Below are 13,663 nucleotides of genomic sequence, written 5' to 3' on the forward strand. Positions count from 1 at the left end.
TCATAGCTAAATAACTAAAAACACAACATATTTAAATGGGACAAGGATAATTTCAGAAGAGATACAATCATTTATTTTTAGGTACATTTCTTTTCAATATGATTTCTAATCATTAATATTACCAGAAGCAAAAAACAACAAATTAGAAGACAACGTTCCTTAACATATTATTCTTAACTTTAAATACATATATGCATACACACCCAAGTATAGTTTCTTTAGAATTCTGTGGATACCTTACCTGGGTTTCCATCATTGGCTTTTGGAAAGGAAACGTATCATGGTTGATGCACCATAAAACATCATTATCCTCATTTTCTGAGGCTGCCATCAATAGGATACCTACAAGTTTAATATACAAAATTTTTTCATATCAAATAAAATGCACCCACAATAACTTAATAATAACAATCACTAACTTTAATATATATTAATCTTTATAAGCAAACAAGTTACAAAATAAGCAAAAAACAAATTTCTTGAAAGCAGGTGGACTGGGTGGAGTGACAGAGCCTGTAATCCCAGTGACTTGGGAGGCTGAGGAAGAAGGATCACAAGTTCAAGGTCAGCCTTAACACCTTAGTGAGATCCTGCCTCAAAATAAAAAATAAAAAGGGTTGGGTTTGTAGCTCAGTGGTAGAGTACCCCTGGGTTCAATTCCCAGAACCATGAAAAAATAAAATAAGAAAAGCAGGGTAGAACTGTTAAGTAATCTCAAGCTTACGCTGTATTTCGTTCAGTTCAAAATTTACTTTTTTTCATGTTTTAACATCTCTGAAGTAAAATACAGTTTGCAATTGGTGCTTTTGTCAATTTAATTATTAACTTTATAAAAACTTAAGACATAAAAAATGTGCCTACAATCAATGGTATCTAACACACAATGAAATAATTTATGTATTGGTGAATTCAAACATACCATGAATAAAAGTGATGAATGTGCTAGTGCAAGGTCAGAGATAAATGTACTCTAAAAGCAGTATCCCAGCAAAGCTAGCTAATATTACAGTTTGATTTTAAAATATATTCTCCTATGCTCAATTCCAGACTTTCCTGCTAATTAGTTCCTTTTACACTGATTTTGGTGCTGTCAGTCTTGAGTTCACTGAATGGTTTTAGGCGAGAGATTACAATTCATTTGTAAAACGTAATTGGAGAGGTAAAGCATATAATTAAGATGTAACATGAGGCTGGGGTTGTAGCTCAGTGGTAGAGTGCTTGCCTAGCACATGTGAGGCACTGGCTTCCATCCTCAACAACACATAAAAAATTAATAAATAAAAAGTATGGTGCCCATCTATACCTAATTTAAAAAAAAAAAAAGATGCAACATGTTCTAAACTGATCTATAAACTATCAAAATTCCACCTGCCTGATTTACAGAAATTGACAAAGTGATCCTAAAATTCATATGAAAATACAAGAAATAGAGAAAAGTCAAAACAATCTTAAGAAAAAAATCAAAAGTTGCAAGAATGACACCTAGAAAAAAACCTAAAACATTCCAAATTTCACTGAAAATTGCATTAATGTTATTTTCAAATGCCTCAAAATGCCTTATAATTTTAACAGTTTTAAGAACTCCATCTTAAATCTGATAGTACTTCAGAGCTTACCTTTACTATAAAGAGCCTTATGTACTTTTGAAGGCTTTTCCACTGTTGAAGATGCTGAGAATCCAGGAGGTAAGCGAACGTGAACCAGAGTCAGTGTGTTAGGCCGTGCTAATGGCTGTCTAAATGGACAAGTGCTGAAATATAACCTGATACCTAATGATGGGGTAAAGTATGCATCAGTAACAGAAAATAAAAGGACCTAAAGTACATGTGTATTAAAGCAATTCCACATAGAAACAGAACTGGTAAAACCACAAATCACTTTCCTCATTGAACTTAAATTATTACTTGGCCTACCAGTTGAAACAGATTTCTAAGAAACTATCACTCAGAATTGACAAATTAATCAACACATTTCGGTTGAAAGAACAAGCCCGGGGGACTGTGTTCCATTTTAGGCTATCACCAAGTATTAGCCACTTAACATTTTCAGATCTGGTTATACTTCTATAAAATGAAGAGACAGAATCAGAAGAAACTTCCATTTTAAAAAAATTCTTAATTTTATGAATTATTAATACGACTTAAAAAACATTTCTAATCATAAATTTCCAAATCTAAAAATTATCAAACTAATAGCAATAGCAGATACAGAAATTTAAAAACCTACCTGCATGTGTGACAGCCAATAACTGACAGTCCAATGATTCAGAATTTTCAATCACTGCTATCTGAACAATTGGCTTAAAAACAGAACGATCAATGGTCCTAAAAGAGGAAGAAAAAAAAAAAAGTGTATTTCAAAACTGTGTTTAATTTATAAGATATATTTTCCATCATTATATTCACGTGTCTAAACATGCTAAACTAACATAAATTAACCCCTTAGAAAATACAACAGAAGCAGAAACTCAACCATGCAATATTTAAGTTAATACTGTTAAGACTAATTCTCTTTTCAAAGATTAAAAAAAAAAAAAAGGACTGAGACAGACATCCTTATATACATGTGTAATTACATGAATGGTGTGAATCTACATTGTGTACAACCACAGAAATGAAAAGTTGTATCCCATTTGTGTATAATGAATCAAAATGCAGTCTGTAAAATAAAAAATAAAAAAAAATTATTAAAAAAAAATAAAACAAAAACAAAAACAGGATAACACCACTGGGTAAAAGGTTTGTGGGGAACAAAGGGTTCTCAGAGCAACAAATTACCATTGTTGTAAAAGGGAAAAATGAATTTTTGTAATGAAGAGATTTGTGGGGTTTTTTTTGTTTGTTTTTGAACCAAAGGAAGCTCTCTCTACCACTGAGTTATGTCCCTGGTTCTGTTTTCTTTCTTTCTTTCTTTCTTTTTTTTTCCAAATTTTTAGACAGGGTCTAAATTGGCCAGGCTGGCCTTAAACTTGAAATCTTCCTGCTTCCACTTACTGGATCGCTGGGAATACAGGTATGTGCTACCATGCCCAGATGTAATGAAGAAATTTGTAAGTTCATATCACCTATGTAATAATTATCTAAAAAATTATTACTGAAAATCTAATCTACTGTAGGGAAAAAAGAAAATCAGAAATTGGTATATGCCATAAAGAATTCCTGTCTCTCCCTCCCAAATGTCAACATTTATGAAAGACAAAAGGGGGGTGCTCTATATTAAAAACACTAATAACCCATGCAATTCATAAATTCCAATTGCAGAATTTGAAAAGAAAAACAGCTATAGAAGTTTTGGGGGTTTGGGGAAATTTTGATATAAACCATATGATTATAGTTATAATTGCAAGTATTATAAAATTACTGTTAATTTTCTTAGGTGTGGTAATTGTACTGATGGTTAAATATGAGGCCTACATAGAAGCTGGAAGTTAAGGTATTATGTCTCGAATCTACTTGCTAATGGTTCCTTAATAAAGAGTGAACAAATGAGGCAAAATGTTAACAACTAGTGAATTTAAGGCAGTGGGTTTATCAGTATTTACCATATTTTTTTTTAGGGGTAGGGGAATAAACAGGAAACCCTGTTTTATTGTCAGAACTTTTGTCACTGAAAAGCAGCAACAACAAAAACAAAAAAGTTGATTTTTTACTATGATGTCTGATCACTGCAATTACCCAAGTACAAAGACAATGAGGCCTTTATCATGTAAAGAGAATATCTGCAGCTGACCAAGGTAGGTGGAAAATAAGTGAAAGATAGTACAAGTTTCCAATATAGAATTCCTTGGCTTCTAGCACTTATTTAAGAGTGAGAGCTCAGGCAAATCATAACATCCTTTACTTTGTTCACATACACTAGGAGGATATTAATGACTGTGGAATTCTACTTCCTGTCTGTATATCTCTATACAATCAGACCAACTAGTGACATGAGGAAGACTTACAATATCCTAGTTACAAGATCTATGATGCTTATAACAGATGATCTAAAGCTTAAAGTTAAAAAGAAAAAGAAAAAAAAGAAAAAAAGGTTGGGGATGTGACTTAGTGGTACAGTGCTTGCCTACCACTCAACCAGCCCCAATCCCCAACACTGCAAAAAACAGAAGTTAAAAAAAAAAAAAAAAAAAAGACACAATTAAGCTGTACTTTACACAATAAAGTACAGTTTTACTATTGCTTCCAAATCCTTTATCACCTGATGATGTTGTAAACATCCTAGTTTGTGTAAGTATAGTCTATGATAATAGCATAACAAAAATGCCTAACAAGGCATCTGTCAGAACACGTCCCCATGATGAAGCAAATCATGACTAAAAATTTGGTTATATGAACACTTTTTTTCAGGATTACTAACATATTTAAAGTTAGTTAAAAACTAACTTACCATTTCCAGCACTGGGGATTGCCCTATGTCAAGATAAAATAAGGCTCTAATAGTTCTATTACAAACATAACCCGGAGTATCATCTCTTTCAATTCTTTTTTTTTTTTCCTCCAGGTCTCGGCATTGAACCTAGGGGCTCTACTACTGAACCCTTTTATATTTTGAGATAGGGTCTCAAAGTTGGCCTTAAACTCATGATCCTCCTGCATAATCTTCCTGAGTTGCTGGGATTATAGGCATGTACCACTGTACCCAGCTTCCTTCAATATTGATCTTTTGGAGATATTTTGAGGGGATAATTTAATTTTAGTATACTACTACACATAAATAGTGTAATTATATCTGCAAATGAAATGTCTGCCAACAAATTACATATTACCTTGCAATGTTTCCAGCAGCAGAGACAATTGCATTCTGTGAAACTGAGGCAACTCTACTCATTCCCTGTCCATCTTGGCCCAAATCATAAACCTATGAATAAAAATATTACTCTTAGTTAACATGATTATATACTTATCTATTTTGTTAGCTATACTTTTCCTTTTAGGGCCCCTCCAATTTTTTTTTTACTTAATACAAGTACAGAAATGTTCAGAGACTTTAAAACTCATAAAAAGAGATCCTAAGAAGTAGTTGTAGATTTTTTTTTTTTAAATCAGTGAAATGCAAATCAAAACTACACTAAGATTTCATCTCACTCCAATGAGAATGGCAATTATGAAGAATACAAACAATAATAAGTGCTATAGAGGATTTGGGGGAAAAAGTACACTCAAATGTTGCTAGTAGGACTGCAGACTAGCACCACCACTATGGAAAGCAGTATGGAGATTTCTCAAAAAAGTAGAAATGGAACCTACCATATGACCCAGTTATCCCACTTCTTGCTATTTATCCAAAAGAATTAAAATCACCATACTTCAGAAACCTCAATGTTTATAGCAGCACAATTCCACTATTTTGGAATCAACCCAGATGCCCATCAATGGATAAAAGGGTTAAGAAATTGTGGTATTATGTATACAATGGTGTTTTACTCAGCCATAAAGAAGAATGAAATTATGGCATTTACTGGTTAACAGATGGAAACAGAGAACATCATGCTAAGTGAAATATTCTGGTCTCAGAAAATCAAGGGTCCAATGTTTTTTCTCATATGTGGAAGTCAGAGCAAAATAAAGGAAAGGAAGGGAGGACTGGATAGCAAGAAGATATAGGGAAGATCAGTAGAGTACAAGGAGTTGGGAGGGGGAGAGGAGGGAAAAGGGGAGGAAATGCAGAATGAATTTTAAAAATCAAGCTATGTGCATATGTAAATATACCACAAGGAATTTCATCTTTATGTAGAAGTAGAAAGACCAATCATAAATACATAAATAGATGAGTAAAAGTAACATCATAGAGGAAAGGAAGAAGAAGGGGGAAAGGGAGGAGTGGAAGGAAGTTGGAGAACATGAACCAAAATAAAATTCCATGCAAGTACAAATTTGTCCAGATGTATGCAACTACTATGTATAACTATAATGCTCTAATAAAACATACACACAGTTAACAGAAAAAGTTAAAGTGACTAAATTTTACTTATTTAAACAGGGATGATTTTCTACTCTTAAACAGTAGTATCACATGAATTCTTACCTGTATTACTCCTTTCTCTGATCGTGTATATAAAATATTTCTTGAATTATCAATTGCAATTTGAACAATAGGATCTAAAGGCAGAAAAAAAAAAAAAAAGAAAGAAAAACCCCAACAATTAACCAAGTGAACACAGTAGCTATGTACAACAAATTAAGATTGCTAAATTAGAACTCTCCATTCATGGGGCTTTCTTTTCTTTTGGTTGGGAGTTAAATCCAGGACATGTAAATCCATAAGGACCAAGTCAGGAAGCATTTAGATCAGACAACAGAGGTCAAATACTACAACAGGGTAAGAGCATCAAGGATAACCTACTGTGAATTTTTTTTTTTTTTTTTTGTACTGGGGATGGAACCCAGGTGCACTTTACCATTAAGCTAATATCCCCAGTCCTTTATATTCTGAGGTTAGGTCTCACTAAGTTGATGAGGCTAGATTTGAACTTGCAATTGTCTGCCTCAGCCCCCTGAGCAACTAGGGTTATAGGGCCATGTCACTGTGCCTGTTTCTAAATGAATTTTAAAGAAAATAAAATTCAAGTTCTAGAATATTTCTTCGATCAACAATATTTATTATATGCTGAAAACACATAAAATTTTTTTTTTCAGGAAACTTCCAGTTTAATAATTCATTGTGTGAAGGAGAATAAATTATATAGTCATGTACTTTATTAGGACACTTTAGTCAACAATGGGTACTATATGCACAATATGATCCCATAAGATTATTATCACCTCATGATGTTGTAGGCATCTTAGTTTGTATAAATACAATCTATGATGTTAGCACAATACAAAATTACCTAACAAGGTATCTTTCAGAACACATCCCCAACATTAAGCAAACCATAACTAAAAAATTCAGTCATTTAAGGTATATTTGTCTTATTTACCAAAGTATTTAAAATAATTTCCCCTGTTTAAACTCCTCGGTCTATTAAAGATTTAGATACATATTTTTTGTACTGGGAATTTATTCTAGACTGAAAACCATATTAGATGTATGAATCAATTTATCAATCTCTCTCACACATACACCCCTCCCCACCCCCCGTATTTTAGTTTAAATATGCAGAGCTGTTTTGGACACATTTTTCATGATTCAACATGTATAAGAAATAACTAACTTGAAAATAAAACCCACTTTTCTCTACATTTTGTAATCCCTTTATCTTTTAAGAGATCTTATGAACATAACATTTTGTATTCCCTTTATCTTTTAAGAGATCTTATGAACTTAAAATGACAAAGTATTTTAATTAAGAAGGAGGAGCTGGGGTTGTGGCTTAGTGGCAGAGCACTTGCCTCGCACATGAGAGACAGACACTGGGTTCAATCATCAGCACCACATAAAAATAAATAAAGGTATTATGTCCATCTATAACTAAAAAATATATTTAAAAAGAATGAGAATGTCTGAAGAAAATGTTAAGTCAACAATGTAGTAAAAATTTGTTTCATTTGCCAAACTTGTTTCCTACTTACCATCTTCTGAGAATGTAAATTGTAGCAAGGAAGGAACAAGGAAAGAAAGTGAGCTCTTTGAGTGGTTTATCTTCCTACATCTTTGACTAAACCAACCTGCTTCTGCCTTAAAACAAAAGAAAGAAGACTTGTAAAGGTATGTAACTTACAACAACTACTGAATACTCCTATTTATTAAAAATCCTCATCTTCATGAAATACCAAGGATTGCAAATAAGTGAGATCATTCGAAATTAACTATTGACTTAAGTCCTATAATTAAAAATATCTACCAAATAGTGGCAATCAAGACTTTCAAGACATATTATTAAAGAGAAAATATAAAAATAATACACTATGTATTTACTAGAATACACACACATAGGTACATGTGCTTATATAAATGCTATATATACACATATATTAGTGGAGGTATAATGTTCTGCAAAGACATACACAGCATTTGCCTAGCATGCTCAAGGCCCTGGGTTCAATTTTTCTTATAAAAAAGAGAACTGATAACAGTTTTTGACTTTGGGAAAAGAGCTGGATTTTAAAGACACAGAGTGATAATAGAAGACTACAGCTTTAATTGTATGCTTGAATATTTTCCATCAGAATATATTATATAATTAGAAAATTAAAAGCTTATCTTTCCCTACTACATCAAGAGGGAGGGGGGAAAATAGAATGTTTCTAAGTGTCAAACTTACTTGGTATGCTACTTCATATAAACAGCCATCCTTTCCAGCCAAGAAAATTCTTCCATTATCAGTGGAAGTTATTGTTAAAAGGTAAGTATTATCAGTGGGAAGAGAATACAAAGGATCTGGAAGCAACTGCATTCCGCCAGACATGCTATCATTAAGAATCCCAGAACCTATTTTTTTTTTTTAAGAAAAAGTATAAGAATCAGTCTATTAGTTTAATTTTAAAATGATCTTGGCATTATCTTCAGAATTTATTTTATTACTGAATTCTTAATATACTCAAAAGATTCTATAGCATACATTTTTAAATTACTATAAAATGTGATACAAATAATTTATTAATTCAAGTTAAATAGAAGCTATAATATATACATATTATGTAGTAAAACATCAAGCAATAAGATAATCCAAATTATTACATTTTTGGCAAAGATTCTAAGGATTTGGCAGTAATAATCATTAATTTGAGTCACTGGAAATTAACATTTCACCCAGATTACTTTTTAATTATATTAACTGCCCAACATATTGCCATTTTAAAAACCAAACTATGGATTACCATACCTGTCTGCAAATTGGCATAGCTGAGTCCAAGAATTACTATATCCACAGGGGTTGCCAAAACCAAGAGGTGTCGTATATGAGGCTGAAAGATGCCTAAGGTAAGGTACACATAGGACGGAATTATTTGCATGAAAGCATGTATAAGATACATGTGTAAAATAAGATGGTTTTACCCTTAAAATAAGCTACTAGTTAAATAGTAAATGAAAAAATCTGAATTAGTTAATTCTGATGTAAAAATATTTCTGTGCTTGATCATTTAAATCAGTAAATACTCGAAAAGAACCACCTTAGGAAACATTGAGTTCAGCATTTAATGTCACTTAAAAGCAGTGTTACGATACAAAATAGTTTAGGTTTATCCATCTTTGTTCATTTATTTTGCGGTACTACTGAATGAACTCAGGTTACATTATCACTGAGCTATATCTTCCTTTCTTTTTATTTTTTATTTTGACAAAATCTCACTAAGTTGCTGAGGTCTCAAATCTGATATCCTCTTGCCTCAGCCTTCTAGCTGGGATAACAGGTAGGAACCACAATGCCCAGCTTATAACATATTTTTGAGAGTCAGAGTTATCAATACTTGTTAGTAGCAAAGCTCAGAAGAGTTTAATCATCAAAGATAACACATTTTTCTCAAATTAAAGACTGCCACAATTTCAATTGTGTAAATTAACATTCTACTTACCTGTTTTAGATGGACGATTGTATTTATTACAACAGAGGGCAGAAATGATCTTTGATTTTTATATGAATAAACTTTTAAATTAAGAAAAAAGGCATAAAAACATCAGGGTAAAGACTGTTCAGATTCTACATAAGGAAATAACATTTCCAAAGCAATCAAATAAACAGTGTATAAAAATGAATGTTCCTATTTACATGAATAGTTACAATTTCAAAATGGCTGCAATCTTAAATTTTTTTTAGTCCTTGTCATGAAGTAAATTTTGCCTACTGCTGCCTCTTCTGTTTGAAGGTATGTTCATGGGATATATATTAAATTTAAACCAAACCATTTTTAAAACATTTGGCATTACAAAGTTGATGGTATTAAATTAAACAATGCTTTTAATTTCTCTAAGGTTTATTCTGAACTTTGTTCCTACTTCTATGGGCTATAAAGACTCAAAAAAAAGCAAAGACGAAAATGTTTTTTACATTAAATTAAGTAACTGGTGAAAAATATGTAATACTAAAAGTTCCAGATAAATTAGAAAGTAGAAAAATTAAGCAAAATACAGTTAGGGATGTAACTCAATGATAGACGGCAATCCCAGCACTGCTACAAAACAGAGAGAGAGAGAGAGAGAGAGAGAGAGAGAGAGAGAAACTTACACTATGAAAATAAATAAATAAATATTCTTAATCACTTTCTATTTGTAATTTTAATTAGAAGTAATTCAGAATAAAACCTCAATGGTAAATTAAAATATTTAAAATGTATTATTGGGTACTAAAACATTCAGTCTATGTATATACAAACATAATCTCATCAAACACACTCACACACACACACACACACACACACACACACACACACATTTGCCCTCATCTCTTACATTTTTATTACTTACCAGCTTTTGGTTTCACAAGTCCCACAGCAAGGATAGTCTCACTAAGTCCATCAAAATAGGCAAGGTCTCCTCTGTCAATAATTGAAGAAAAACATGTTATGCATACAAAGAAAACACAGTCTTATTTTACAATGCTCTTTATTGTTGAATAAATTTAAACATAGACTATAATGAAAAAAAAAAACCAGCAAACAAAACTAGTTTTGTCCCAAGACCTAGGGACACAGACCTGCCTAATGTTAACCCTGAAACAGAAAAACAGGGAAAACTGTACCACGTTGCAAATATCTCTCCAACTAGGCTGCAAACATTTTTATCATCAATCTATTGCTAAAGCGGGGTAAAAAGAGAGTGTAGAAAGTACCCTCTCAGAAGGAAGGGTTCACAGAGAAAGCCTAAGGATGAGGGTAGAACAGGAACATTGAGAAAAAAAATCTCGAGTAACCCAACCTACATCCTAAACCTAAGGGAATTTTGTACCTATAGTACTCTGAGAGTAACTATAACAATACACAAAACCCAAATGCAAGTCAACTCCAAACTGGGCACAGGCACACTTGTAATCCCAACAGTCTGGGAAGCTAAAACAGGAGCATCCAAGTTCAAAGCCAGCCTCAGCAATTTAGTGAGGTCCTATGCAACTTAGCAAGAAGACTCTGTCTCAAAAATAATAAGTAAATTAAAAAATAAAAAGAACTGGGGATGTGGTTCAGTGGTAAAAAGCCCCTGGGCTGTTCAATTCATAGTACCCCTCCCCCTGAAAAAGTAAATTCCTTCCACAGTAAAGGCCTTCATACTATACCTTAGCAAGAGAAGAGGCATGCCCATTTCTAAGAATAAATGCTACTTCATGCGGTATCTACTGTTCTATGCATGATGTCTGGCTTTCAATTAAAAAATGAGACACAAAAAGTAGAATAAAATAAAGAAAACCCTACTGTCGAGAAACAAAGTAATCAACAGAAGCAGACAACTATAAATCCAAACTATCAGACAAGAAATTTAAAGTAACTATAATCAATAAGGTACAGGCTCTAAAGGAAAAAAAAAAAAAAAAATTGGTGGGGGGAGGGGATGGAATAGTACCAAAGGTTGAACTCAGGGGCACTGGACCACTGAGTCACATCCCCAGCCCTTTTCCGTATTTTATTTAGAGACAGGGTCTCACTGAGTTGTTTAGTGCCTCATTTTTGCTGAGGCTGGCTTTCAACTCTCAATCCTCCTGCCTCAGCCTCCTAAGCTACTGGGATTACAGGCATGCACCATCGCACCCAGGTCTAATGGACAAATTTTCTAATGGACAAAATGTGTAAATGAATAAAGAACTTCAGCAGAGCACTAAGGATGTACCTGAGTGGGAGCACGCTTGCCTAGTATGTACAAGACCCTAGATTGGACTGTCAGCACCACATACACATAATCAGAACTTCAGCAGAGATGAAAATTATAAGAAGCCAATGAAATGTTAGATATTAAAAAAATTTTTTTTAAAGTACAGCTCAACAGGAGGCTGAGGCAGGAGAATCACAAATTCAAAGTTAGCTTCAGAAACTTAGTGAGGCCCTAAGCAATTTAGAAAGATCCTGTCTGAAAAACTAAAAAAGACTGTTGATGCAGCTCAATGGTTAAGAGCCCCTGAGTTCAATCCCTGTACAGGAAAAGAGGGGAGAGGAGCACAGCCCAGAAATAAGAATCTGAGCTGGGCATGGTGGTGCATGCCTGTAATCCCAGTGGCACAAGAGGCTGAAGCAGGAGGATTGCAAGTTCCAAGCCAACCTCAGCAACTTAGTGAGACTGTCTCAAAATAAAAAATAAATGAGGCTGTGGATATGGCTTAGTAGTTAAGCACCCCAAGGTTCAATCCCTAGTACAAAAAAACAACCAAACCAAAAAAAAAAAAAACAAAACACACCCAGAAATAAAGATCATATAGATCAGGCAAAAAAAAAATTAGTGAACCTGAAGTTGGGTCAATAAAATTATCTAAATTGAAACAAAAAGATTTAAAATGTGTGGAAAAACAAACAAAACAGAGCCTCCAAAATCTGTTAGATAACATCAACTAGTACAACAAAAATCCAACTGAAATCTCAAGAGAGGGGAATAAAATGAGGCAGAATAAATATTTGAAGGTAACAACTAACAAATTTTCAAAAGTAATGAAAGACATCAAACCCAAAGATCTAAGAAACTCATCGAGAATACCAAACAAGTGCTAAGAAAAAAATATATGATCAAGACTTTGAAGAAAGGTTCTGGTTGGCCAGGCTTGGTGGTGCATGCCTATAATTCCAGCAGCTCTGGAGGCTGAGGCAGGAAGATCATGGAGTTCAAAGTCAACCTCAGTAAAAGTGAGGTGCTAAGCAACTCAGTGAGACCCTGTCTCATTTAAATACAAAAAAAGTTCTGAGGATGTGGCTCAGTGGTTGAACGCCCCTGAGTTTCAATCCCTGGTTACCCACCCTCTAAAAAAAAAAAAGGTTCTGGTTGAACTGAAAGGACTATACAAGCAGAAGAACTGGCAATGTATATGGACCAGGATTCCCCATTCTCCCATGCCAGGGCATTACACAGGGCCCTTTGATAACTGGCATAGCCTCTTGAAACTAAGACCCAATACTGCTAAAGTTGAGGTTTGAGAACAATTAATTGAACATGATTGTTTCTATTAGTCAAATGGAATTAAGACTTATGATTACACAAATGGTGTGAATCTACATGATGTACAACCATAGAAATAAAAAGTTGTACCCCATTTGTGTACAATGAATCAAAATGCTGTCTGTAAAAAAAGACTTAGGTAACTAAATAATTGAAACAAAGTCTAAAGTTTTATAGACTTGAATTTTTGTTGTCATTGCTTGTTAATAGGGATTAAATCCAGGGGTGAACCACTGAGTCACATCCCCAGATCTTTTTATTTTTTATTTTGAGATGAGGGTCTTGTTAAGTTGCTGAGGTTGGTCTTAAACTTGTGATCTGCCTGCCTCAGCCTCCTGAGTCACTGGGATTACAGGCATGTGCCATCATGCCTAGCACAGGAATGAATTTTTAGACTAAAAATCTATACTCAGTACACATTCATGCCTTTTTCTACAATTATATTCTTCAAATGGTTTATTTTTAAAAGTTCTATTTTGAATGCACAGAGCTATAGACTGAATATCTGTATCCTCCCAAAATTCATTTAAATCTTAACTTCCAATATGTCGGTATTTGGAGCTAAGGATGGATTTCTCACAATAGGATTAGTAGCTCTGTAAAACAAGATTCTCAAGAGCTCTCTTGCCCCTCTTCCTTTCTTTATTTCTTTAATTAG

At 33.5% G+C, this 13,663-nt stretch overlaps 1 protein-coding gene across 3 annotated transcripts in view; it reads right to left on the bottom strand.

Moving 5' to 3' along the window:
• The window catches only part of Nup155 (nucleoporin 155), a 60,569-nt gene that overhangs the window by 41,448 nt on the left and 5,458 nt on the right, over window positions 1–13,663 (bottom strand). For all 3 annotated transcript variants that reach the window (XR_007109131.1, XM_047555870.1, XM_047555869.1), the window contains exons 4-12: window positions 10,345–10,415; window positions 8,765–8,857; window positions 8,204–8,370; window positions 7,512–7,617; window positions 6,025–6,098; window positions 4,766–4,857; window positions 2,227–2,324; window positions 1,617–1,769; window positions 242–342 (exon numbers count right to left, since the gene is read on the bottom strand). Coding sequence is in view for 2 of the 3 variants with exons in the window: in XM_047555870.1 (XP_047411826.1) it covers window positions 242–342; window positions 1,617–1,769; window positions 2,227–2,324; window positions 4,766–4,857; window positions 6,025–6,098; window positions 7,512–7,617; window positions 8,204–8,370; window positions 8,765–8,857; window positions 10,345–10,415 (955 nt within the window). In the remaining variant the exon portion in view is untranslated. The remainder of the gene's footprint in view (window positions 1–241; window positions 343–1,616; window positions 1,770–2,226; window positions 2,325–4,765; window positions 4,858–6,024; window positions 6,099–7,511; window positions 7,618–8,203; window positions 8,371–8,764; window positions 8,858–10,344; window positions 10,416–13,663) is intronic.

The sequence above is a fragment of the Sciurus carolinensis genome, chromosome 6, assembly GCF_902686445.1.
Source record: "Sciurus carolinensis chromosome 6, mSciCar1.2, whole genome shotgun sequence".
Lineage (NCBI taxonomy): Eukaryota > Metazoa > Chordata > Mammalia > Rodentia > Sciuridae > Sciurus > Sciurus carolinensis.